At 43.5% G+C, this 24,807-nt stretch overlaps 2 protein-coding genes and 1 pseudogene across 4 annotated transcripts; all 3 read left to right on the top strand.

The window, feature by feature from the left end:
• The first annotated feature begins 4,825 nt into the window (after positions 1-4,825).
• On the top strand, positions 4,826-9,843 carry LOC125525296 (protein REVEILLE 3). Of its 2 annotated transcripts, none has more exons than XM_048690294.2 (9): positions 4,826-5,252; positions 5,868-5,925; positions 6,187-6,310; positions 6,411-6,572; positions 6,655-6,765; positions 6,966-7,075; positions 7,662-7,721; positions 9,266-9,360; positions 9,446-9,843. In XM_048690294.2, the coding sequence occupies exons 1-9, from the start codon at positions 4,972-4,974 to the stop codon at positions 9,459-9,461; spliced, it is 1,017 nt and encodes a 338-aa protein (XP_048546251.2). In that variant the 5' UTR covers positions 4,826-4,971; the 3' UTR covers positions 9,462-9,843. The 2 variants fall into 2 exon arrangements, with proteins under 2 accessions (XP_048546251.2, XP_048546250.2); XM_048690293.2 differs by having other exon boundaries at positions 4,827-5,252; positions 6,402-6,572.
• A 1,504-nt stretch (positions 9,844-11,347) lies between these two features.
• On the top strand, positions 11,348-16,777 carry LOC125525295 (receptor kinase-like protein Xa21). The gene is given in 3 exon segments (XM_087537395.1): positions 11,348-14,653; positions 14,824-14,934; positions 14,937-16,777. Coding segments are annotated over 3 exon segments (2,853 nt in total). The 5' UTR covers positions 11,348-12,150; the 3' UTR covers positions 15,176-16,777.
• A 1,066-nt stretch (positions 16,778-17,843) lies between these two features.
• Positions 17,844-21,498, top strand: LOC125523268 (uncharacterized; annotated as a pseudogene). Its single transcript, XR_015611131.1, has 2 exons — positions 17,844-18,089; positions 18,811-21,498. The product of XR_015611131.1 is annotated as an uncharacterized LOC125523268 (transcript).
• Positions 21,499-24,807: the final 3,309 nt, after the last annotated feature.

Raw genomic sequence — 24,807 nt, 5'->3', positions numbered from 1 at the left:
GGCTGCATGGATGGCGAAGCAGGGGTACAAGTGGACTAGTTCTGAGGAGGGCATCGAGGAGACCGTCCCCGCCGCCGAGTCTGACGAGGAGCACGAGGAGCAGTGGGATGATTTCTCTGCCTGAGCAGACGTGTTCCGGTTCATTCAGCATCTTATTCACAGCCTCTGTGATTTCTTCATCGGAGAGCTGGATTTTTGAATGTCGCAGTGGGTCATCAACACTGTCAGTATAATCGCACATCAAACCGAAGCGCTGACTAAGGGGCAGTATGCTCCATGATATCCAACAGCGAGTAAGATCAACCCCTGTTAAACCATTGGCCATAAAGGCTCTGAGCTTTGACAGTTGGGGAGCATATTTGCTTCTCTCCTAGGCGTCAATCTTTGAGGAAAAGGGTGTGTATTGCTGAGCCGCTCCGGACGAAAGCCGGGCAAGGGATTCTCACCAGCAGGGGAGGTGTCTTTGCAGTAGAACCATGTCTGATTCCACTCTTTAGGGTGGCTGTGCAGCTTGGCGTGAGGGTATGTGACCTCTTTCCTTTTCTGAATCGCCACACCACCCAACTCCGTATTAGAGCCATCAGTAAATTCAGTATGGCGGTTTAAATGGAAAAGGTCTCTGAACAATTCCACTGTGGGCTCCTCTTGAAAGAACACCTCACAGAGCACTTGAAAGTGACACATATTTGTTACAGAGTTGGGGCCAGTGTCTTGTGGATGGAGTTGGAAATCGGCTAAAACATCCCGGTAAAATTTAGAACCGGGCGGCTTAAAGCCCCGGGCTAAGTGATCTACGAAAACAACAATCTCTCCTTCTCGAGGTGTGGGAGGGCATTCTTTGCTAGGAGCCCTCCAATGGATGGTATCTTTGCTGCCTAAAGCGCCAATCAGGACTAAATCATCCAGTTCAGCCTCTGTGACGCGAGAAGGAACCCAATTGCACTCATATACTTGCTTGGCCATGATGGAATCTACAAGGTAGAAGATCCCGGTTTAAAAATGTATTTGATCAAGGTACATTGGTATATGCACTGTTAAACCGGAGACAGAACTATCTGAACCAGAGTTTCTTGAAGCAACCAACATCTGGCGGTTCAACAAGGGGACTAATGGCATATACCGGTTTGGAAATTTTTTCTATAAGGTTAAACCGCCTGATCTAAGCATGGAAAAGCTGAGATTGCGGATGGACAAGTACGCAGAAACAGGTTTTACAAGATTCCTTTACGGCATTGGATCTGAAGCAAGTTCAGAAAAGAGATAAATACTTAGAAGTTCAAAAGGAGCAGTACCGAACCTATAAGCAAAGTGTTCATATAGATCTATAATTTTGAGATGCATAAGTGAAGGCGAAGGTTAAACAACTATCATTGCACAGAATAAAGATTTGCGGATTCATCTAAAAGATCTGTCGCAGGAGCAAGAAGCAGACGATGAATATGGAAGAACTGTGAAACCCTAAAACAGATCTGCGGGGGAAAGGATAGAAGGTTTACCGGAGCTGCGGAAGACGCGGAAGGTGGCCGCGATGCTCTGGTGCGCCCAGGTTGATGCAGCGGCCAAGGTTGAGGCAGAGGTCGACGGTGGCGGCGGAGTTCTGAAGTCAGGCGATGCGAGGAAGACGAAGCAGAAGGGGAAGAAGGGAAAGAGAAAGGAAATGACCCTTCGGTCCTATTTATAAGGCAAAAAGACATGTGTCAGGCGCGACAATCAAGGGGCCACGAAACGGAGTTGTCGCCTCGATTTCCGCAGATATATTAAATAAAGAAGCATAATGGGTATCTTCGTTATGACAGGTGACGTCACTCCGGTTTACAGTAATCAGAGAAGATGACATCATGGCGGTTTACCAATTTATGAGAAGATGTTGAAGATGAAGTTTTTGTTAAAGGATTGACATGAACCCGTTCAAATCAATCTGGGGCATAATGTTGGGGATATTACTGCTGGGCGTAAACCGGCCTATCTGGGCCGGGTCAACTTCATCAGTAGTTCCAGAAGTGATAAAGCCCAAGAAGGCAGATGAGGGCCTAAGGCCCGTAGCCGGTTCAAGACTTGTAGCGGTAAACCGAAATTTGTATATAAACTTGTATTGTAAGTTAGGAATAAGGAGAGACCAACCCGGATACGAATATCGACCGGTGTTGGGACTCTGTGAACCGACGGGTGTCACCCGTGTATATAAGGGGACGACCCGGCGGCGGTTCAGGGACGACAGACAACAACTCGAGACATAGGCAAAGCTTGTTTGCTCCCTAGTCATCGAAACCCCATCAATTCCATAACAACTAGACGTAGGCTTTTACCTTCATCGAAGGGGCCGAACTAGTATAAACTCTCTTGCGTCCTTGTGTCCGCTTTAACCCCTTCAAGCTAACCCGTCGCGATGGCTCCACGACTAAGTCCTTTCTCTAGGACATCTGCCGTGACAAAACCACGACACCGTGTGTGTAGGTGTCCTCTCTGCCTTTTTGGCGTCTCGATGCCAAAGGGGGAGAGAGTGTAGGGATTTGCGTGTTTGCAGTCATGTGTCGTGCTTGGTGTGTTTGCTTTGTCGTTTGAACCTCGTTTGCCTTTGTTTGGTTTGTGCCTTCGAGACTTATCCTTCATATGGTGTAAGACATATGCGCTCTATTCTATCTTAGTTAACTTGTGTTTGTGCTATCTTGTCTAGTGTTAGCCTTTCTATTGCTAGATATGCCATCTCTATAATATAGGGGGAGTGTTGATTCTAGTATGTGTGCCGTGCAGTCCAAAGCACCCATCTAGTTGGCACACATCTAGGGGGAGCCCGTCTATATTATAGAGAGGAGGGGTTTGCATTTGCTTAATATTATTTCCCTTGTGCAAATCCCGTATTGTCATCAATCCACCAAAAAGGGGGAGATTGTAAGGGCATATTTATCCCTAAGGTGTTTGGTGATTGATGACAATGCGTTTGCGGACTAATCGTGTGCCTTGAGTTCCCAGACGTTTCATCGCTAGGCACAAGACGGTTTGGTGCCCCTTGAAGACTGTTGAAGACGGTGTTTTTTCTATGTTTCTTTTTGGTGGATTTGAGTCGTAGGAAAGCCGTACTATTAAGAGGGGGTCCGCGTCGGAAAGGTTTGGGTGGAATCATCACGTACACGTTTCTTTATAGTCCCCTCCTTTCCCCTGCACCTTGGAGCTTCCTCCGTTGTTATCTCTTCACTCTGTTCTGGCTGCTGCTGTGGTGCCTACGGTACTACCGTGCAGTGGCGCGGTAGTACCACAGGTGCCCACGGTAGTACCGCTCCTCTGGAGCCGCACTACCGTGGCCCCCAGGCCAAGTACCGCTCCCTCGTGGTAGTAGGGGCGGATGTAATTTTTTACATCCGCACTACCACAGTAGTACCGCAACCCCTTCCGCGGTAGTACCGTGCTCAGTTGCTAGGCGGTAGTACCGCCCCTCTGCGGTAGTACTGTGTCGGATTTTTGCTTCTTCCGTTTTCCAGATAAAATTTAAATTGTTAAAGAAAAGCTAAAAATTGTTAGTTGCCTATTCACCCCCTCTAGTCAACCATATCAATTCTTTCAGCAGTGCTAGGGGACGTGCTTCAACCCAATACACTAAAAATAGCCCCAATTTGGCTAATTTTTTCAAAATTGATTCGAAAACAACCGTTCATTTTGGCTTTGGCCCTTGATCTTGTCCCTAAAGCCGAAACAAACACCGCCGAAGTGGTCCCGTCGGTACCGTAGCAAGGGGGAAAGGAGATTGGAAAAACATTTTTGTTAAATGTCAGAGGCCCTATTTGGTTCCCTGAGTTAGAGTTAGTTTGAACTGAACAATATAACCCAAAAATATCCAAACAGGATGCATCTAACCCATTCAAAAAATGTAACCCACCCAAAAGGTGCTTATTTGGGTTAGTTCTTCTTGGGACCATTAAAAAAACACCTTTTTCTCTTGCTCTCCCCGCAGCAGATCCCTCCCAACTTCCTCGAAGCTTCTTGTCCTCTCCCTCCCTCCCTCTCGCCGCCCGTGAAGATGTCTTGCCGTATCCGCACTCTCGTCCGCCGCCAATAAGCAGCCCCGCCCTATCCTCCCGTTCCAACCTCCCCGTCTCCCCGCGGCCCGTCCGCCCGCCGGTAAACAGTCGTGGCTCCTTGCGCGGCCTGTCTCCGTCGGCCTCGGCCAGCGCGACTCCTTGCGTAGGGACGGCGTATTCGGTCAGCGGGCTACGCGAGAGGCCAGCGCAGCTCCTTGCCGGGCGCGTCCCCTTTTGCCTCAGCCAGACCCGCTCCGCCAAATCTAGCAGGTAATAGGGGCCAAAGTAGCCAAATGATTGAGAAAGAGCATTTATTGTCAATGTAATTTTGCCATTCAAACACCTCTTTGATTAGAGTTAGTTCAGTTTTGGTTCAGGCTAGAATCTAATTCTAACCTTTAACAGGACCTTTGACATGTTGGAATAAGATAAGAAAATGCGGCCGCGTGGAGCATATACCGCCAGGGGAGAATGAAAGAGGAGCGAATCCAACCGACTTTCCGGTGCCGCTCCGGGCGGCGCTCCCCCGGCGGCCGCGCAGGCCCACGTGGTTCGCGCTCGCACGGGTCGCATCGGGCGCGCGAACCGCATCATGGCCGTCCCAACCAACCGGCCGACCACGCCGCGCCACGCTTGTGGCCACGAGCGGCCGGACGCCCGGCGAAGCCCCCAGAGACGTCCGCAGCCGCGCAGGCATGACCATCTCTCTTTCGGCCCTGACACGCGCGCGCGCGCACCACACCGCACCGCACCAGAGGGAAAGAAAAGAAAAGGCGAGCGGCCCGACCCGAGCCATCCCGCTCCGGAATCCAGACCCGAGCCATTCGTTCCCCGAGCAGCCAGGCCACACGCACGCACGCGCACCAGGGAGAGAGAGAGGAGGCGGAAACCCTAGCTCCCGCGGCGCACCTACCGCGGGCGTACAGTCAGCCGGTCGGCCAAGAGAGTCTGCCGGCGGATGGTGTCGATGAGCACGACGCCCAAGCCGCTCGAGGCCGGGGCGGCGGCGGCCGCGGTGGGGGGAGGCGGAGGGGACGGAGGGGGTGGGGGAGGGGGGAAAGGGGGGAAGGGGAAGGAGCAGCAGCAGCAGGTGGCGGTGGCCGCGGGGCCGCCGATGGCCGTGCCGGCGGACGCGGCGGAGGACGCCAGGATGAAGGTCCGGAAGCCCTACACCATCACCAAGTCCCGCGAGAGCTGGACCGAGCCCGAGCACGACAAGTTCCTCGAGGCCCTGCAGCTGTGAGTTGCCCCTGCCCCCTCCCTCGTCTCGGGCGCGCATCTTCTTTTGCCTCGGTAGATAGATTCGGTCTGCGCATCCGCTCCGCGAAATGTGAAAAATTTCTGCTTTAGATGCTTTATCTTGGGCGGAGCGTGTCGATTCCTAGTTGGTTTTGGTTGTGGACCGAATTGGGTGGTGAGATTTTTCCCGAATCTGTTAGAATTGCCCCCAGGCACTTCGATACACGCGTAGCATTTTGGGCTGTTCATAGAGTTTTTGGATTTTGATTCTTTCTCTGGCTGAAATGTGGTATAAGCATTTGGCGCGCGGTTCAGAGGTAGCAGAGGGCGTGCATACTAACAAAAGGCAGATGTGTTTTATTTATTAGATGTTTGTTTCAAGGCATTGGGGAGGTTTTATTGTACTTTTTGCAAGTTAGGATCCATGTCCAACTGATGTATCATCAGGATTGTATACTTTTGGGTTTTGGTTGGAGAACATGGTGTATATCTGCAGAAAAAGTTGATTTTGACAAGGGGTTCAGCTATACATTTATATTAGTTATAGGTAGCGAGTATGTAACTGACAGTATTACTATAAAGGGATTCACCTCTTTTTTTTGTCTGTTATTATAGGTTTGATCGTGATTGGAAAAAGATAGAAGCATTTGTTGGCTCAAAAACTGTGATACAGGTATAGTTGGTAGCTATATTAGTATCTACAACTCCTTGCAAATGCTAGCTGAGCAAAACTTGAATAATGCTGGTCAAGCCTTTTAGTGTACCACACATTACATAAGCAAATTGTTCAACTTTTGGTGCACTTAAGTTATACTGGTGAAACAAGTTGAGTCTCATTACAAAAGTTGCACTCTTGTATTGTTTAAAACCACAATATCATGAAAAAAGTTGGCGTGCTAAACCTTCTTGGCACGCTGCGCATTTTCTGTAACAGATAAGGAGCCATGCACAGAAGTACTTTTTGAAGGTTCAGAAGAACGGTACAGGCGAACATTTGCCTCCGCCTCGGCCGAAGCGTAAGGCAGCCCATCCATATCCGCAGAAGGCCTCTAAAACTGGTACTTACCGCTCATGTTTCTACTTTCTAGTCTCCAGCGTGAACTGTTTCTATTTCAGCAGTTCAGCGCTTGCTAACTAAAATTTGTTTAGCCCCTGTAGCATCCCAAGCTGTTTTATCACAACAACCTGCTCCTCCTCCCCCTCCTCCGAGGGATCAAGATGGTGTTAATGTGTCTATGGATGCATCTATGGTTGTACCAAGCACAAATGCAAATGCCGTGGTGCCTTCCTGGGACAATGCTCTTGTTCAACCTACACAAGGTCTGTTATTCACTATTGTCATAATGCCGATTGAAGACTAACGATTTATGAAGGAAGTACTGAAGTTTCACATGTATGACAGTTACAAGTGCCATTGCCACAAATAACTGCTCTAGTAGTATAGAGAGCCAATCTGGAACGTGGCCAACCTCTGAAGCAGTTGAACAAGAAAATGTGCTGCCACAAATGCGGGGTAAGTTTCCTCTTTAGCCCGTGCAAATCCATCCTCACAACTGTTTTCTTGGCCATCAGCTTAGGCCTTACCTACTATGGAATGTATGATGTATTTTTCTTATTTAAACATTACTTTAAGCTAGAGATATCTCTGTGAGATCGATTCTATTTCTCACTGTATGTATTCTTACCTCTGCTGCTCCCTGGTTACACGTGCAGCTATGCCAGATTTTTCCCAAGTATACAACTTCCTGGGAAGTGTATTCGATCCAGATACAACTGGGCATTTGCAGAGGTTAAAGGCAATGGATCCTATTGATGTGGAAACGGTATGTCTGCTCTAAGGCCTCAATTTTTATTAGAACAGTTTTGTTGTTTCACCATTGTATTAGCTTTCCCATTTCAATGGAACTAATTCCTGTATGTCTCTGCCAAATTGCCACCTCCTTTTTGCTAGTTCAGGCTGTAGTCTTGGCTATAGTTTTCGTGTATAAATATTTGTTGACTACCAAAGAAGACTAAAATAGTCATGCCTTTTGATTAACATGATCATAGGAGAGATAGTTTCTGAATGTTTTGTCATAATTCTCTTATCCAGCTTTATTATTAGAATAAAAATTAGAAGCTACAATGTTTTGTAGAGTTTGTAAAATCTTGCAGTAATGTGTTAGATATGTGCGAGTTACGAAGAAGGATCACCTACATTTTGCATTTAATAAACAGTCCTTAGTCCTGATGCTCTCATTCCTTATAGTTTTGTTAAATTTCCTCGTGTACTGCATTTCATCGTTATCCATTCACCACTTGGAGTTCATGCATTTTATTACTATCATATGCTTATCTGTATTTTTCACACACAAACTTCTCCTTTTCACTTGCAATGAATATTGATCTGTTGAAGTGACTAATCTACAGGTACTACTGCTCATGCGAAATCTATCGGTGAACTTGATTAACCCAGAATTTGAGGCCCATGTAAGTTTTGTTTCTTCTTTCTTTGCCTTATATTGATGTTCTAATGCTTCTTAGTCCTTGCATACTATCCTTGTGCTTGACCACACCATACTTCGACCCAGTGGTGATAGCAGTGTTTTCAGATATTTTTATCATTGTTAGGTTACATCAGATTCCTAGGACACCCTAAAATTCCACTTTATGCTTCACAACAATAATGGAAATGGATTTCCCCCCTTCTTAGGTATTCTGATTTCGAAGTCATGGGTCCTTGACAGTGCACAGTGTGCTGAAATCTTGTTGAAGATTTTAAATGTATAATGCATTTTGTGGCAACCCAACTCCTTCATAACTTTATGAAACTTGTGGTGTATGGCAACAAATTCTATCACAACACTTGGTGTGACTGTAACTCAGAGCCACTAACAAATTAAATAGCTGCACACTCCTAACCTAGTATAAGTCTATGACCCTTTGCAAACACATGGAAATAAGGCACAAAGAATCTTTGCCTTATAGCACAAAATGAAATAAAATAAAGGAAAGAAGACGATGCAAAGCTCAGCCCAATCCCACCCTCTCATCTCTCTCTGAGACCTACACAGGAGAAGCGCATTCTGCTGCCTCTCTCTCTCTCCAGTTCATGGGAGAAGGCATGTGCTCCTGCTTTAACCTCCCGTGCCCCTGCCTGCTCAGCCAGCATATTTCCAGGGCCTACGACCTTGTCTGGAGGGGCGCCACAACTTTTATATATAGATATGGTACCGTATAACGACCACATAAAAAACATTTTCCCATGCTTTTTGCTAGGGAAAAAAATTCAAAAGGTCAACTAGCAGTTAATTTTATGGACTGCCAGTGTTCATATTTTTAAGGGAAAACATGTAATTTTGATAAACATCTTTGATATATATGTTCATAGCAACTGTCTGTTAGTGCTATGGAAGCACATCAGGTAGCTACAGTGCCCTAGCACGCTTTGATTATCTCTGTCCCCGGACTATCTGATGGAATTTGAACTGTATCCATCTTTTTCAAGCATTACACTCCTGAGCGATCGTTGATCTTCATGAAAACTGTAATGATGCGTTGACCTTAGAAATAATATATGAAACATTTATTCCCTAAACAACCCTGCAATGATGCAATTTTGTGGTCTTCAAAGATAACCGCTGGTACATACTCCCTCCGTCCTTTAAAAAGTGTACTTCCAGCTATGTTGGAGAGTCAAACTATCTCAAAGTTTGACCAAGTTTGTGCAAAAATATATCAATGTTTGTGAAATTAAATAGGTATGTGATGAAAGTATATTTTATCACAAATCTAATGCTACTAATTTGATGGCATAAATGTTGATGTATTATTATATAAACACGGTCAAATATAAAAAAGTTTGACTTTCCAAGAAAGTTGGAAGTACACTCTTTAAAGGACGGAGGAAGTATTAGCCATGTTGATAAGCGGCATTGCATGTATTTTGCACACAACTATGGAAATTAATTCATTGCTTGATTTGTTCCAGTGTATTGTTCTGAACCGACTGATTTACCTTTTTTTGATTGCAGAGGCAGTTGCTCTCGTCGTATGGTTCTGGTGGAGACGAAAATAAACCTGAAGGCATGGAAAATCTCGGGTCCCAGAGTAGCCATCTCCCATCCATGTAAGAATTCAGTCTCTTTCCATGTTCATATGCTTGTGGCCTAAAAATGTACTGCATCTGAACAGTGACCATTTGCGTTTTCCAGGGTAACGAGTGAGTGAGCGAGCATCAGCCATTCACCATAGCAGCTTCAGTTGTTTCCAAGAGACGCTTGTGTTCTCCTTGTACTGGTCCTGTCGGCGTCTAGTCTGGCTATTTATGAATGTTGGTTGGGGCAGTGACATTTGTACAGCTTCCGAGATGATGCTCTAACCCTAGGCTAGTGTTGCTTATCAAGTTGGTGTAGATAGCCAGTTTTGTGTGCTCAAGCAATTCTTTTCCCTAGGGTGGGGCATAGCTCAAGATGGTTCTTGTATGTATACACCGATAAGTATGCGCTCGTGGATGTACATATGTGTTATTGTGTAAACGTTTGAGATACTGCGAGTATCCTATCAAGGCAAATAATAAGCTGAATAATAATCCAGCTGGGTGTATTCTCCACTACAATGTAACGACGTGCAGCCTGATGCTGTGCAATGTGAGTTCTGAAATGAGCATCTGCCCTAACAATACTGTGACTTTTAAAACTTGTGCTTCTGTCATTAATCATAAAGCGTTTGAGCTTCATGCCTTCATCCATGGCGTGCTCATGTCAAATTTCACCTATGTGTCACCTCTGTGCTGTTTGTTTCGTATTGCTGGTGTTTGAAAACTTTGATTTTCCTTGTGCTGAGTTCCGGTGCATCCTGAAATCTGTAGCTCTTTGGTCTGTTGAGAGTTCTGGTGGCACCCTGAAATCCGTAGATTTGGTCTCCGCCTCAGAACTCGCTGCATCGAAACAGGTGCGGTGTAGATGCTTTCTTGTTGCTGGTGTTTGTTTGAGATGGGATGATAATTGGTTTGAAATGTTCAAATTCAGGAACTGCTGGGAACTGTTCTGTCTTTTAAAATGGCAAGGGCTAGTCCTGGACTGTCTCATCCTTTTTTTTAGATCACCAGGGAGAGCTCCTTGTCTCCATTTTCATTGATAAGAAGGATGAACCCAGCTCAACAAAGCTGGTCACGCAATACGTGCAGAAAGAAGTAAAAAAACCTACAGGAACCACATGATTCAGAAATATGCTAAGTTTTCATCAAACTCCCAGAAACTAAACATCACTCAGCCACTAGAAAGAAATACGATGCCAGAATTACACAGGCCCTTTCTTTCTCTTCATACCACTTGCAGTGAAGCCAGTAGATAGCATGCAGTGTGGAGACAGGGCTTGCAATAGCGGCAGCAGTATTCAGAAGCTCCCTGAGGGCGCCAGATGCTTCTACAACTCTCCAGAATATGCAGCAGGTGAGACTCCAGGCAATAAGAGCATAATTGGTTTGATGCGGCATTGCCAATATTTGACAAAATCAAAAGTTGGTATTTTTTTGCGAGATTGACAAGAAAAGTTGGTAGCCAATAGTCAAATATTTGGCATCTGTCGAATATTGGCATGCCAACTTTTGACATCGGAACAATTATGCTCTAAGTTACCCTTGATGTCGAGGCTGACGGACGGCGCCACCGGCGACCACCATCACATCTGCATTGTCAACCCTTTGCCTCATCATCATCACGTTTTTAGGCGATTGCAACATTACATTTGCTCACCAGCAATTTTCTTTTGAACAATATTATTTCTTGGCAAACCTGAACGATATCCTTCACCAACGGAGATGCAACGAAGCAGCGCAGGATCAGGCGAGAGCTTTGACTAACTCCACACCTGGCCGACATCACAGCCGTCCATACCCACACGGACGGCCGGCGATTGATTTCTTACCGTCCCCGGCCCAGCCCAGGCACACACCTGTCTCGCCCCTCCCGTTCTCCGGCGTCTCCGCCACAGATCGGCCGGCGGCCCCCGTCCGCACCCATCGACCCACGCCGCGCCCCCAACAGCCGTCGACATTGGCCGCCTACTGGAGCGGCGCCACCACCGCGTGGCACCTCCTTGCCAACGAAGTGGGGGAGGGAGGCCGGGACGGCGGTAGTCGGGATGCGGTCCACGCCGGCGCTCATGGCGGGTGGCCCCCGTCGGCTGGAGCTGCCGGTGGCGATGGCGGTGCTCTCACCTCTGGCCCGGTGCTCATGGAGGCTGCGAAGCCTGAAGGTTCGAGATTGCAAGCTTCAATTCAGAGATTATTTCTTATGAATTCCTACACGTGTGTTCGAGATTATTTTTGATGAATTCCTGCTTTAGTTTCAGAGCTTGCAAGCTCGGTGAATCAGATACTAATCTTATTGGCTTGAATTGGCTGCTTTAATCTAATGGGAAAATCAGCCCATGGCATGGAAGTAGAGGAAAGTCTGCACTGCACAGGTCTACATCCAATGGGAAATCGGATTTTATGGAGTGACGAATTCTCTGATTGGCAATATGATTGCGCCACATGAACATGAAATTCCAACTTAACCTGCCTTTTCTCCACATCCAATTTATTGCCGTTTCCTGCAACATCGTTGGAATATTTCAAACTGTTGAAATTATGTCACACCTTCAACTACAAGACACTGAACATTGCACTAGTCATTTTCACACACACTTTTTTCACTTGTGATTGAGAGATTTGTTGTAAATAAGTGGTTATATACCAGCATCCAATATTCTCATTGGCCGACCCCGGAGAGTGATAGGGATTATCGCCTATTTAACGACATGTACACAAGGAGAGAAGTGCAGGGTACTACATTCGTTGAGGACCTACAGCTCCACCCACCACCCTGATCTCCACCTCCTTGCTCAACCATGAAGACATGCATGGCAGCTTTTCATGGTCCATCTTCTCACTCATACCCTCCTTTATCTCACACCCAGCTCTTCTCAACCCACCAGCAACCAAAGTAGCAACTACAGCGCCGATCTCCCTGTGCTCCTATCATTCAAACCGTTGATAACCGGTGATCCTACAGAGGCACTGTCCTCTTGGTCTTGGGACCCTGTCAGGAATGGCACGAGCACGGTGCCGTTGCTGAGCAGGAACTACCTCTATGGTTCCATGCCTGCTTCTCTAGGTCTCCTATCAAACCTCACATCTCTCAACGTTACCCATAACAATCTGACTGGTGATATTCCCATGTCATTCTCCAACCTCACAGCACTCACGAACCTTAGCATGCATAGCAACTACTTCCATGGCCAAATCCCCAGCTGGCTCGGCAACCTGACTTCACTGACACACTTAGGATTAGCCCAGAACAGTTTCAATGGCCATCTCTCTCCAGCTCCTGGTAAGATGGCTAATCTTGTTATATTTGACATCACAGCTAACAGACTGGAAGGCCCTTTTCCTCCATCCTTGTTCAATCTTTCTTCCGTCACAGACTTCCGCATCAGCTTCAACCAGTTTTCAGGATCTCTGCCACTTGATATTGGCTTTAAGCTTCCCAAGCTATGTATTTTCGCCACAAATGGGAACCAATTCGTTGGACCAATACCAGCCTCCTTGTCAAATGCATCCGCACTTAAAGATTTGTTTTTTCGCGGAAATCAGCATCATGGGCTGATTCCACAGGACATTGGCATCCATGGTCATATCCGGATATTTTCCTTAGGACACAATTTTCTTCAAACCACAGAGCGTAGGGATTGGGATTTCCTCACATCCTTAACCAACTGTAGCAACCTGACAATACTAGACCTTGAACAAAGCAACCTCGAAGGTGTTATGCCAGTCACTATTGCCAACCTATCTACAGAGCTCTACTGGCTTACAATAGGCAGAAACAAAATAGCTGGGACCATACCTGCAGGTTTAGGAAAGTTTCAAAAACTTAGAAAGGTCATCCTCGCAAATAGCCTTTTCACGGGCACTCTGCCTCTGGATATTGGCCAGATTCCTGGCCTCCAGTATCTTGACCTATCCCATAATAGATTCTATGGGCGGATTCCACAGTCATTAGGCAATATCACACAATTGAGCAACCTCTCTCTATCTAATAACTTTCTAGATGGCAGCATTCCAGCAAGCCTTGGTACCCTCACAAAACTTGTATCTCTGGATCTTTCCGCTAACTCCTTGATGGGGGAAATCCCACAGGAGATACTTAGTATTCCCTCTCTTACCTTACTTCTCAACCTCTCCAGCAATGCTCTAAGTGGCTCCATTCCAACACAGATAGGGAAGTTGAACAGCCTTGGCATAATCGACCTATCAATGAACAAGATGTCTGGTGAAATCCCAGACGCTCTCAGCAGTTGCGTCCAACTGAATTTCCTAAATTTGCAAGGAAATATTTTGCAAGGGCAAATACCGAGAGGCTTTTCTTCTTTGAGAGGCCTCGAAAAGTTGGATCTTTCCAATAATAACTTAGCAGGACCTGTACCTGAGTTCCTCCTGAGTTTGGAGCTCCTAACGTATCTAAACCTCTCTTTCAACAACTTATCTGGCCCCGTTCCAAATACAGGGATCTTTCACAATGCCACTGTATTGTTGCTCCCTGGTAATGGCATGCTATGCGGGGGTCCCCCATCCTTGCAACTCCCTTCATGCCCATATAGCCAGGCTTCGCAGCATCGGCGTCGAGTCATACTCTTTCGCATTGTTGGAATTTTGATCTTCTTCATGTGCTCCCTAACTGCATGCTACTTGATGAAGACAAGAATCAAACCAAACAGTGGTGCTGATCAAGAAATCGAATTTCGCCATGAGATGCATGAGAGGATATCCTATGCTGAGATAGATGCAGCAACAGAGTCATTCTCACCGGCAAATTTGATTGGTTCTGGAAGTTTCGGCAACGTGTACATAGGAACTCTAAATCTTGATGAGAGTTTATATACTGTAGCAATCAAGGTTCTCAATCTTGGCAAACGAGGAGCTAATAGAAGCTTCTTGAGAGAGTGTGAAGCCCTAAGGAAGATTCGACACCGGAAACTCGTCAAAGTGATCACTGTGTGTAGCAGTTTGGACCGTAATGGTGATGAGTTCAAGGCACTTGTCTTAGAATTTGTCTGCAATGGAAATTTAGATGAGTGGCTGCATCCAAAAGCAATGACTAACAGCATGACCTTTAGAAGGCTAAGTTTGATGGAAAGGCTATGCATTGCTCTTGATGTTGCAGAGGCATTAGAATATCTTCACCATCAAATTGAGCCATCCATAGTTCACTGTGATATCAAACCATGCAACATCCTTCTAGATGATGACATTGTTGCGCACGTTACCGACTTTGGTCTAGCAAAGATAATGCATACTGAAGAATGCGAGCATGGTGGTGGTGGAACCGAAAGCAGCTCACTTGTAATTAAAGGCACAATTGGATACGTTGCACCAGGTCAGCAACATTTTAAACTCATTTAGGAATATTTATATTTATATTATTTGATTCAATATCAGTTTGGCAGATTTCACTTGACAAGCTAAATTGAATTGATGAGTGAAATCTGCCAAATTTGTGTCTACTCATTGCATAGCGAGTAACATATTTGTCTACATGTTTTTCAGAGTATGGCTCAGGATCCAAACCCTCCACGGAAGGCGACGTATATAGCTATGGGGTGTTGCTATTGGAAATATTTACTGGAAGGAGGCCAACTGACAATTTCATGGATGGTGTGACAGGATGTCCTATCCTGATAAGCTACTGGAAATATTGGATGCTAGTGCAACCTACAGCGGAGACACGCAGCATATCATTGATATATTCTTATATCCTATGTTTAAGCTTGCCCTAGCTTGCTGCGAGGATTGCCCAAGGCACAGAATGAAGATAGATGATGTAGTCAAGGAATTGAACATCATAAAGAGAGCATGTGCAGCTCATAAGGCTGTCCATGAGTTTCGAGCAACCGCCTAATCCATAGGCGAGCAATGAAGCGTTATGATCATCTTTTCTGTGTGCACCCTGATGCTATGGAAATGGAATGGGAGTTCTGAAATGTGCTTCTAAAACTTATGCTTCTGTTATTTGCTCATATAGTGTTTGGACTTCATCTGAGGCGTGCTCATATCGAAGTTCACCGGTGTGTGTGCTGTTTTGTATTGCTGGCGTTCGGTGCCTGGAATTCCCTGAAGTTCAGTTCTGGTGCCATCCTGAAATCTGTAGCTTGGTCTGTACAGTTCTCGTGCCGTCCTGAAATCCATAGCTTGGTCTCCGCCTCCGAACTCGCCGTATCAGCAGGTGCGGTGTAGGTGTTTTCTCGTTGCCGGTGTTCTGTTGAGATGGGATGAGATTTAATTTGAAATGCTTAAATTCGTAAACTGCCCGGAACCGTTCTTTCTAGCATTAAAATTGATTTCAGGGGCTAGTCCTGTCCGGTCTTGTTGTTTCTGTTTCTTTGTTCACACACACACAGAAAAACATTTTTGCTCTTCTTTGTGTCGTTCTGCAGGGGTAGTCCTCCATGTCAGCACTCACTACTCACATTCAGTGTGTCGCCTTGGATAAGCTGACAAGTGGACCCTCCCTGTCAGCAGTTATGATGAAGCATTCGAGGCCATTTGTTGATCAAGCATTAATTGTAGGAGAATTATCACTGTCTTAGCTTCAGCTGATGACTGGATGCAAACCTATACGGCCTTCTGCCAGATAACCTGCTAGTAATTTTTCACTCTGTCAAAAAGCTCCCAAGCAGTATAGTACCGGCGTGTTGAATTCAAACGGCTCGGGTAATTTATGGGCTGCCACGGCTCTCTTACATCTTTTATGATGGAAAATCAGATGTCTAAGTGTGATTTCAGAAAGGAAAAGAAAAAAGAAAAGGGGCAAAAGAAAAAGACAAAAGGAGAAGGAAACGGAAAAGTGTGTCTACAAATGCAATGGAGCCCTCAGGAACAGAAATAGCATCTGCAGATTTCAGAAAGAAAAGGGCCAGATCGTGTATGACTGTACATGGAAATAATTATGTTCTGATGAGCTTCGGTTTAACTGCAACACTGGCTGAATTTCTGAAGACAGTAGAGGTGGATTACATATGTCTAAACCAAAGAGATCTGTGATTTTATTGGCGATAGACTGAAGATTTAAAAAAAAATCAGATGGGTCAAGGCCCTGGGCCCAAATGGGTTGTCCAAATAATATCTTTGTGAACTTGTGATGAGGTTCTAACTGTTTTTTTTTGCCACATGAACCTACTATATTACTCTATCCGTTCGCATTCACATTGGCGTTCTCGTTTTTCTTCGTTTAACTTTGGCCATTAGTTTGACCAATAATGTATGTGTTGTCTGTTATAATTTTTTTCATCATCGGATCTTTTCGAACAAGAATTTGATGATATAGTTTTGTGACCCACAATCCTTGTTTAGTTGGTTAAATTTGTGGTCCAACTCGAATTTTGAAATATGTGCACACCACGTAATTTAGGAGGAAGGGAGTACCCTTGTAACGAAATGTATCTTGTCCACCGTCGATCTGTATCGAAAGTAAGCTCGTTCTGGATAGCTTACTTTTATTTCATCTTTGCATTGAACAATGTTGTATGTACTGCTTGGGATTCCTACCGAAAATTTGTTGAGGGATACACTTATGCGGCATTATAGATGTGTGTGTTTGTGTGCGTGCGCGCCTGTGTGTGTTACTCGTTCTATCATTACCCCTACTACATAGAACAAAAAGCCCAATCCCTTTCAGGGAAAAGGTCAAGGGCATGCGCGGGTTAATTTAGTCTCATTATTTCTCATAACACTCAAACTCTGTTTTCTGTAGCAATCTCAAGCATATTTGGAAATAGTCTACCATGTAGTAGATGGTTAACCTACACAAAAAGGCCGAAGACATGTGATTACCTTATTTAAGATTATATAAATTTTGCTAATATAGTTTGAAAGTTTAACCTTTCATTTTTACATGTGTTATGATTCACAGTTGTTTTCATTGGCTAGAAAACTTGGCATCAATGGTTGATGATACTTGGATATAAGTCGTGTTTGGATATGTATTTGTAAATTTGAGATTATTCATACTAATCCTTTCCCTTTCACCATTGTTTGCATGTTGTTTTTATAGAGCAATCAAAATAGCCACAATATGCTCAAATAACAATAGAATATCTAATGACTTTGGTAAAATTGTACTTTCTCTGATCCATATTAATTGATCAACGACAATTAATATGGATCGGAGGGAGTAGTATACAAATCTTAAATAATAAATATAACATATCATTTTTATTTTATATTAAAACATGTTATTATAACTTATAGATGTTCCCTGCGCACAAAAAAAATCAGCAACTTCGGGCAACTATTTATTTAGTAACAGAGGACTCTAGCAGATGCTTGTCCAACTGGACCGCTTCCCAGACGAGATTAGTTAACTTATCCATCACATGTGTCGACTAGTGTGTATTCTTGCACAATGTTGGATATCAAGCTAAGGCTTTAGCTCTTTCATCATTTATGATGGAAAAGCAGATGCCAAATTACGTTTCGAGAAAGAAAAGAAAAGGAAAGGGGAGATAAAGAAAATAAATAAAGGAAAAAGAAAGAATGAGTCTACAAATACAGTGCAGCCTGGAGGAACATCAATAAAGCATTTGCTGGTTGTAGAAGCAAGGAACAAATCCACCTTAGCTTTGGTTTAAAGACTAAAGCAGCAATAAGATATGGCCAGAATCCAGTTGTTAAGTACCCCCAACTGCACGCGACGTACTAAGCTTAGCTCCAGACTATTTTGTACTCACTAGCGCTCACGCAGACTTAAGTTCGGAAGAAAACGTTGCAGCCGGGAGGTGCGTGCAAATCTTGGCTTATTCGGCTGCCACCTTCAGGTAAACAAACCCCGGCCTTAGCTGTTGTTCTTTTAGGCCTCCTTTGGTTTATAGGGTAGCAATTTTATAGAAATAGAAAAATCATAGAAAGTGAGATGACATGCATGCATCTCAATACCTATAGAGAAAAAAATGTTATTTGATGCATAGGGTACGAATTTTTTTCATTAAATGTAGGCTAATGTTTTTTTCCTCCAAAATGTGAAGGAACTAAAAGGCTTCAAGGGAATTTTTTTCTTTGCAAATCCTATCCTATAGAGTTTCTATAAAATTCCTACAAACCAAAGGAGGCCTTAGAAAGAAAGAGGAAAACCGACTAGTGTTTTTTTTTTTGAAGTAAGAAACAGAGTTCATAAGCATTTTTTATTTGTCAGTAAAGCCTTATTAACCTGATCTACCTATATACTTACTATATGCATTGTAGTGGCAAGTATAATGGTGTTATTTTAGCGGTACCACATAGAATGTTGTCAAGAGAAAAAAATTTAGCCAAGAAATGGCCTCTTAGAATGAAAATAAGAAAATTGTCCCCATTTTAAATCTACTACATCGTAGACTAGTACTATATTTCCATGTGCATACGAGCATTAGTGGCAACAGATGACACCAAAAGATATTGTATTGTATAACATTCTTTTGTCTTCTCTACGAGCAAATTTTAATTGGTACATACCCTAATGGTGATCTTGTTAATTTTCTTCTTGTGTGTACTCATGTTCAGGCAAATCATGTCTGGTTGCGACGAACATGAAATAGCAGACTTCTCTAGGGTCGTTGGAGGACAGACGTTGCAAGTGAATGCTCTCCTGATAGGGAATACCATCCTAATGGGGGTCATGGTCGGGATAGGCGCTTACGGCCATCACTACCGCCACCATCCATTGACTCGCTTCCTCTTCCTTGGTGCCACCATATTATTCTTACCCATCGTCTCCTACACTGTATCCATCACTAATAATCAGAATATTGTGACTGTTCTCTCCAGTAGAAATAGAATGGTGACAGGGTTGTGTCGAAGCAATCACAGATTTATGGTCTTATTATGTGCTACCGTTGTTCAGATTGTTGGTATCAATACCACCGCAATCGTTGCCGCTGATGTTAGAGAAGGTCGAAGCATTCCTCCCCCTACAGTACTACTTGTGCAAGCAATATGGACTACCTACCTTGGATTCAACATCATAAAAGGTCCAAATGCAATGTCCCTACAAAATGCCATCAAATATATAACATTGCTTGCCATTTTTTCACCATTTCCACTTATCTTTGCCAAAATAGTCTTGAAGTATTATGCCTGGTACCATGCCAAACAATCATTTGCATTTGGACGCAATCCTCGTCTTACTGTTGGATACATGGAGCAGCTACCAGATAGAAGTTATCATGCTGAGGTGGCCGGTGAGTATACACCTCCCCTACTTATTGTTTCAAGGGAGGACACTATGTTGGTAGAGAAGCAGCCCCATGGTTACCGGATGTGCAATACAGCTGATAGGACAAGGATAAACAACAACGCGGGCTTAGTGACCATTGACAAAGTTTGGGAGTTGGATGGCATTCTTCTCAAGTCAAAAACTCAGTTCAAAGATCTATGTTTTTCATTTGCATTGTTCAAGATGTTACGGTGTCCTTTTGCAAAATATACCGTCACTGAAGCTGGATTCATGAAGGCTCAAAACTTCTTATGGCATGTGCTGCTCGAGGATAGTGATGATACGCAGATACTGGGGGTGATTGCATCTGAGCTTTCTTTTCTTCACGATTATTATTATTCATCCTTCCAATCTCATACTCCAAGAGCTGGATACCAATCTGGAGCATATCCATTTCCATCTTAAGCATTGGTTACTGCTTATTTATCACAATGATTTTGATGGCATATCTCGTGGCAAGTGGAGTGGCGAGTGGAGCTGAATGGCAGGTTCTTTGTCAAGTAAATTGCATGGGAAGTCCCTATGGAACTGGTGATACCAAACATTTTGGAAGTGTGTGGTTTCACTGGTTTGATGTATTGCCATTGCTTTCACTTGGTGCATTAGTCATGCTTTCCGAAGCGAGGGAAATTGCGTCCTACATCTGCTCTGACTGGACTAAAGTAGCCTTATTGTGCCACTATATTTCTTCGCGTGAATATCCTACATTGCCAAAATGGATTGGCTTATTGTTGCAGTGTAGATGCAAGCTAGTGGAGCCTTGGCAGGATAAAATGAGCCAATGCTCAATCCTAGTGCTCCGCCGAAGAAAAACTCCATTGGCTCTCCTCAGGCGTCTCATTCCTCTGCCTGAGCAAAAGAAGAACGTTAAGGTACCCAGAGAAGTGAAGGCTGCCATTGTCAACACACTGAGAAGCATCAGGGGAGATCTGAGAAACGGCATGATGTCTCTGCAGCAGTTGGGCATTCAAGTTGGTGGCAACTTCCTCCAAGCATGCAATGCCAAAGGTACATCCGACGCCTTGCTTTCTTGGCACATCGCCACAAGCATCTTTGAGGTGAGGTACCCACACTCAACAACTTCTGGCCATGCAAGTGTCGCCACCCACTTGTCACGCTATTGCGCCTACCTGGTGTCATATTCTCCGGAGCTAATTCCTGATGACGATGCATGGAGCAATAGCATGTACAAGGCCACCAAGAAAGACGCCGAGCGCGTCCTCTCAGGCCGCATCGCCAAGCCAACACCGGAGCTGCAATATCGACACTTGGTGGAGCTGCTGACTGCGAGATCCAAGCATGAGGTGCTCAAGGACGGTGCAAAGCTCGGCGAGCAACTGGTGGAGTTCATGGAAGGGGAGGAGGCGGGGTGGAAGGCTCTGGCTGAATTTTGGTGCAAGTTGTTGTTGTACATCGCTCCATCGGATAACCTCGATGGGCACGCGGAGGCGATCGCCCGGGGTGGCGAGCTGGTAACACTCCTGTGGGCACTGCTCACCCATTTGGGGGTTGTCAGTAGGCGTAAGGCCACCTCCACTACCAATACTACTACTACTACCACCGCCACGAGTGCTTCTGATGTCGTTTAAGCACTTACGGCAGTGTGTATTATACTATTATGAGTGAAGTGCATCAAAGGTCCTCGAACTATTTTAGAGGTGTTACGTAGGTCCTCGAATTATGAAAAGGGTCATTCAGGTCCTCAAAGTGCAATATGCGTCTCATCCAAGTCATCGAACTATTTTAGAGGTGTCATGTAGGTCCTTGAACTATTTTAGAGGTGTCACATACGTACACATTTATTGCACTTCAAGGATTTTTAAGGACCTGGATGACACTTTTCATAGTTCGAGGACCTATGTGACACCTTCAAAATAGTTCAAGGACCTAGGGTGCACTTCACTCTACTATTATTTCAAGTTTAGCTAGCAGCTGGCTGTTATGCTGCATTAATTAGTTCCTTCAATGTTGTCCTACGGTTTGCTGAATTTGTTGTAATGATGAACGTTTTGTTTAGACTGGGTGAACCACGAGCTTGCATTTACATTTCTGTATTATAAATTATTTTGCACAATCTCTTTCGCTTTTGCCTAGTTTTGCTTATTCATGGCGTTGAGTTCTAACTTGTAAACCAGCGTCAGGTCTAGCTTTTACTGATCTCCCGACTTCTGACTGACAAAGCCAAGAAGAACTGTTGGTTGTTCTTCTTGGGTGGCTCCGACTTCCGAGGAGCTTCTCCGCACTGCAGGTCATCAACAATCCAGGTTGGGCAGTGCTTAGCAGACAGGAGTTTGACGGAGAACAGACATAAAAACACGACGAACATGGCCTAAGTTGTAAACGTCAATGTTTTTTGCATGGGAAGGCACACGGAACTGCGCGACTCTTGGCTCCATGAGACTTTAAGGAAGCAGTTTTCCTTTATGGAAAGTGTCCTTTTGTTCGCGAGCTCAAATTCCACCTATGAGGGATTTTATTTTTATTTTTTTGAAGTTTAAAAAATTCAGAACTTTTTGGCAACAAACATTGAGGGATTGTCTACATAAATACATGCAGAATTTTGTGAAGACAAATTATTCTTAATGTTTTAAAAAAGTTCCAAAATGCTTTAACATCGTCTTTTTCTTGGCCCAGAGCGTTTATGAATAGGTTTTCTAAATGAAAATTTGTACATATGTAGACAATTTGTCCATGTTTGTTGAAAACAGTTTTTCTTTTACTATTTATACATTGTACTGTTTACGAGGGAGAATTTGAACTTGAGCAGAAACTTCAAGCACCTTTGCAGTGTTTACAACTTAGTTTCCTTTGCACATTGTGAGTTTGTGACAATACACAATAGTAGACTTCACACATTTGATGGAACTGTGAGATAACATGGAGCAACAAATCTTTGAGCATTTGTGCTTTTCAAATTAGCAGTTAATTTTTTTCATTACAGTAGATAATACTCCAGCCACACATGTTGGCTTTCGGACTCCAAGGCAGTACCGAATTTGGCTAACTCTAATTAGAAATTTCTTATTTTACGGCCACTGCGATAGATTGTTGCTGTAACGCTCAGGGGTCTGCGTAATCGGTCAGCCCAACTATTTTTTTTCTAGTTTTCTTCCGTGAACATCTTTTTGGTATATGATTTTTATTCTAATTAATGAACAATGCTTTAAATTCATGAATGAGTTATTTATTAAGTATATGATTTCTAAAAGGCTTGTATTTTTAGAATTTCATGAACATTTTTTTTTCATGTATTTTTTATTTTTAAACATAATGAACATTTCTTACAATTTGTAAATATTTTATAAATTCTGAACACTATTTAAAATCTATGAATGTTTTAAAAATAAATGGTGAACAACTTGTTAATTCATAAAATTAAAATTTCAATAATTTTTGTCCTATAATAAATGATTTATCTTTTTGAGCTAGTAGTTGCTAGTTTTCCCATCATCTTTTTTTTACTTAGGATTGAATATCACCAATTTTCTCCATGAGCCGCACCAAGCACACTGGTTGGGACAGCCCACTGCATGTTTTAGCGACCATCTCTGGCTGAATGCGTAGAATAACAGCCTCCCGTACTGTATGTGGTAGTTCACTCTTAGCACTTTGGGCCGTTTAGATTCTTTCATTTTTTTTACGATAAAATATTAAGTGATATTATTTATATGTCCATTGATAACTCAATTAAGTGATGTTATTTTAATACAAAGTATAAAACATACACATGTTGTCAAGTTATTAATAGACAGACCAGAATTTGCAAGCTACATTTGACAATGAAAACACCGGTCAGGAATCAATGCTAATGGTTCAACTTAATACTCTAGTAGATTCTACAATTATGAATACATCATCATACTAAAATTTGCTATTAAGATTTGTTTGACCGTAGTTTTAGATATCTCTACCATGGCATTAAAAGATATAAAAATATACATAAACACTCACACACACACACAACACATAATTCACATTATAGTTTATGCAGTAATAAAAAATAATGGATGGGGTTATCTTTATTAAAATTACTGCAATGCAACAATTGTGTAACACTATAACTAATAAACATGTTAACTACGTAAACTATACTCATTAAGATTGTAACATCGTAAAATAATTATACAAAATTACAAATGTTTAATATAAAAAATATATTATCATTTGTCGTTTTCCATGTCGAAGCACACCACTACACCTCATACAGTTGCACATTAATTAAGTGAATGTGGGCCGCCTGCTGCCTTAAAACAAAAAGTTGAACGGGCCAAGCTAAACAAAAGCACACAATTTTAGGTATTAGTCAAAATTTTAGGCAAAGATCATATGTCAACTTTAGCGATGTCCTTTATTCAAAGGCTGCTGGAGAAAACCTTTCGCTATTCGTCATCTCATGTCTCTTGGTCTCTCGGTGTATTAATTAGGCAAAGATAAAAACGGAGGCGTGAATCATATGGAAACTATCAGCCAGAGCATGCGTGGGGGTAATTCCTTTCCACGTGCGCGAGGCGTGGCTTAAGAAGCATTTGTTAGGCAGATAGTTTCGGGATAATTTTAATTTTGTTAGTCAACATGATATATTAATTGTAAAGCGACCATAGGTAAAAAAACACGACAATCATGGGCATGCCACGGCCCAGTTTAGCCCTAACTAAGCTCTGTCCCCTATCTGCTGCCATACCCCGCAAGAGGGCGGCATTGATAGAGTAGGGACACCACTTATCCAGACGCGGCAACTAGGAATGGTGCATGCACATGCACCAACTGCAAATGGTCACGAGGCAACAAACAACAATTATATTTTATTATTTTATTGATTTAGCCCGTGTCTAATTAATTTTTTGGTTAAAACAATTTATTTTAGTATCAAACTGAATGTTGTAGGACATTTCAGTACTTAATCTAATTGATTTGGTAATCGGGTATGCAGAACCAAATTTAAGAGTATACACAACTAAAAGAAGTAGAGATTAAATGAAAAGAGTGAAATCGTTGGGAGGCCTAGGTCATTTGACTGGTCATGATTTGTCCGCACTAAATTTGGGAATGGTTGGCGAAATTTGAAAGAATCCGCTTGTTATGTTGTGATTTAAATTCAAGTATAAACTATAAAGGCTAACTTCCAACGAGAGGAGCAGAGTGGAGGCCCGTCATCAAGAGGCTTGGAACGTAGCGGAGCATAGAACCAGATTCAGGACACACCATCTTTCATAGGCCTCCCGACAATATGAAGAAACATCACTCGAACGAGGGCGAGGTCAGGAGATAATATTCCAGGTCGAACA

This window comes from Triticum urartu, chromosome 7A, assembly GCF_056163025.1.
Source record: "Triticum urartu cultivar PI428250 chromosome 7A, HENAU_Tu73, whole genome shotgun sequence".
Classification (NCBI taxonomy): Eukaryota; Viridiplantae; Streptophyta; class Magnoliopsida; order Poales; family Poaceae; genus Triticum; species Triticum urartu.
The sequence above is the reverse complement of the archived record's forward strand: the minus strand, read 5'-3'. Positions and strand labels throughout refer to the sequence as shown.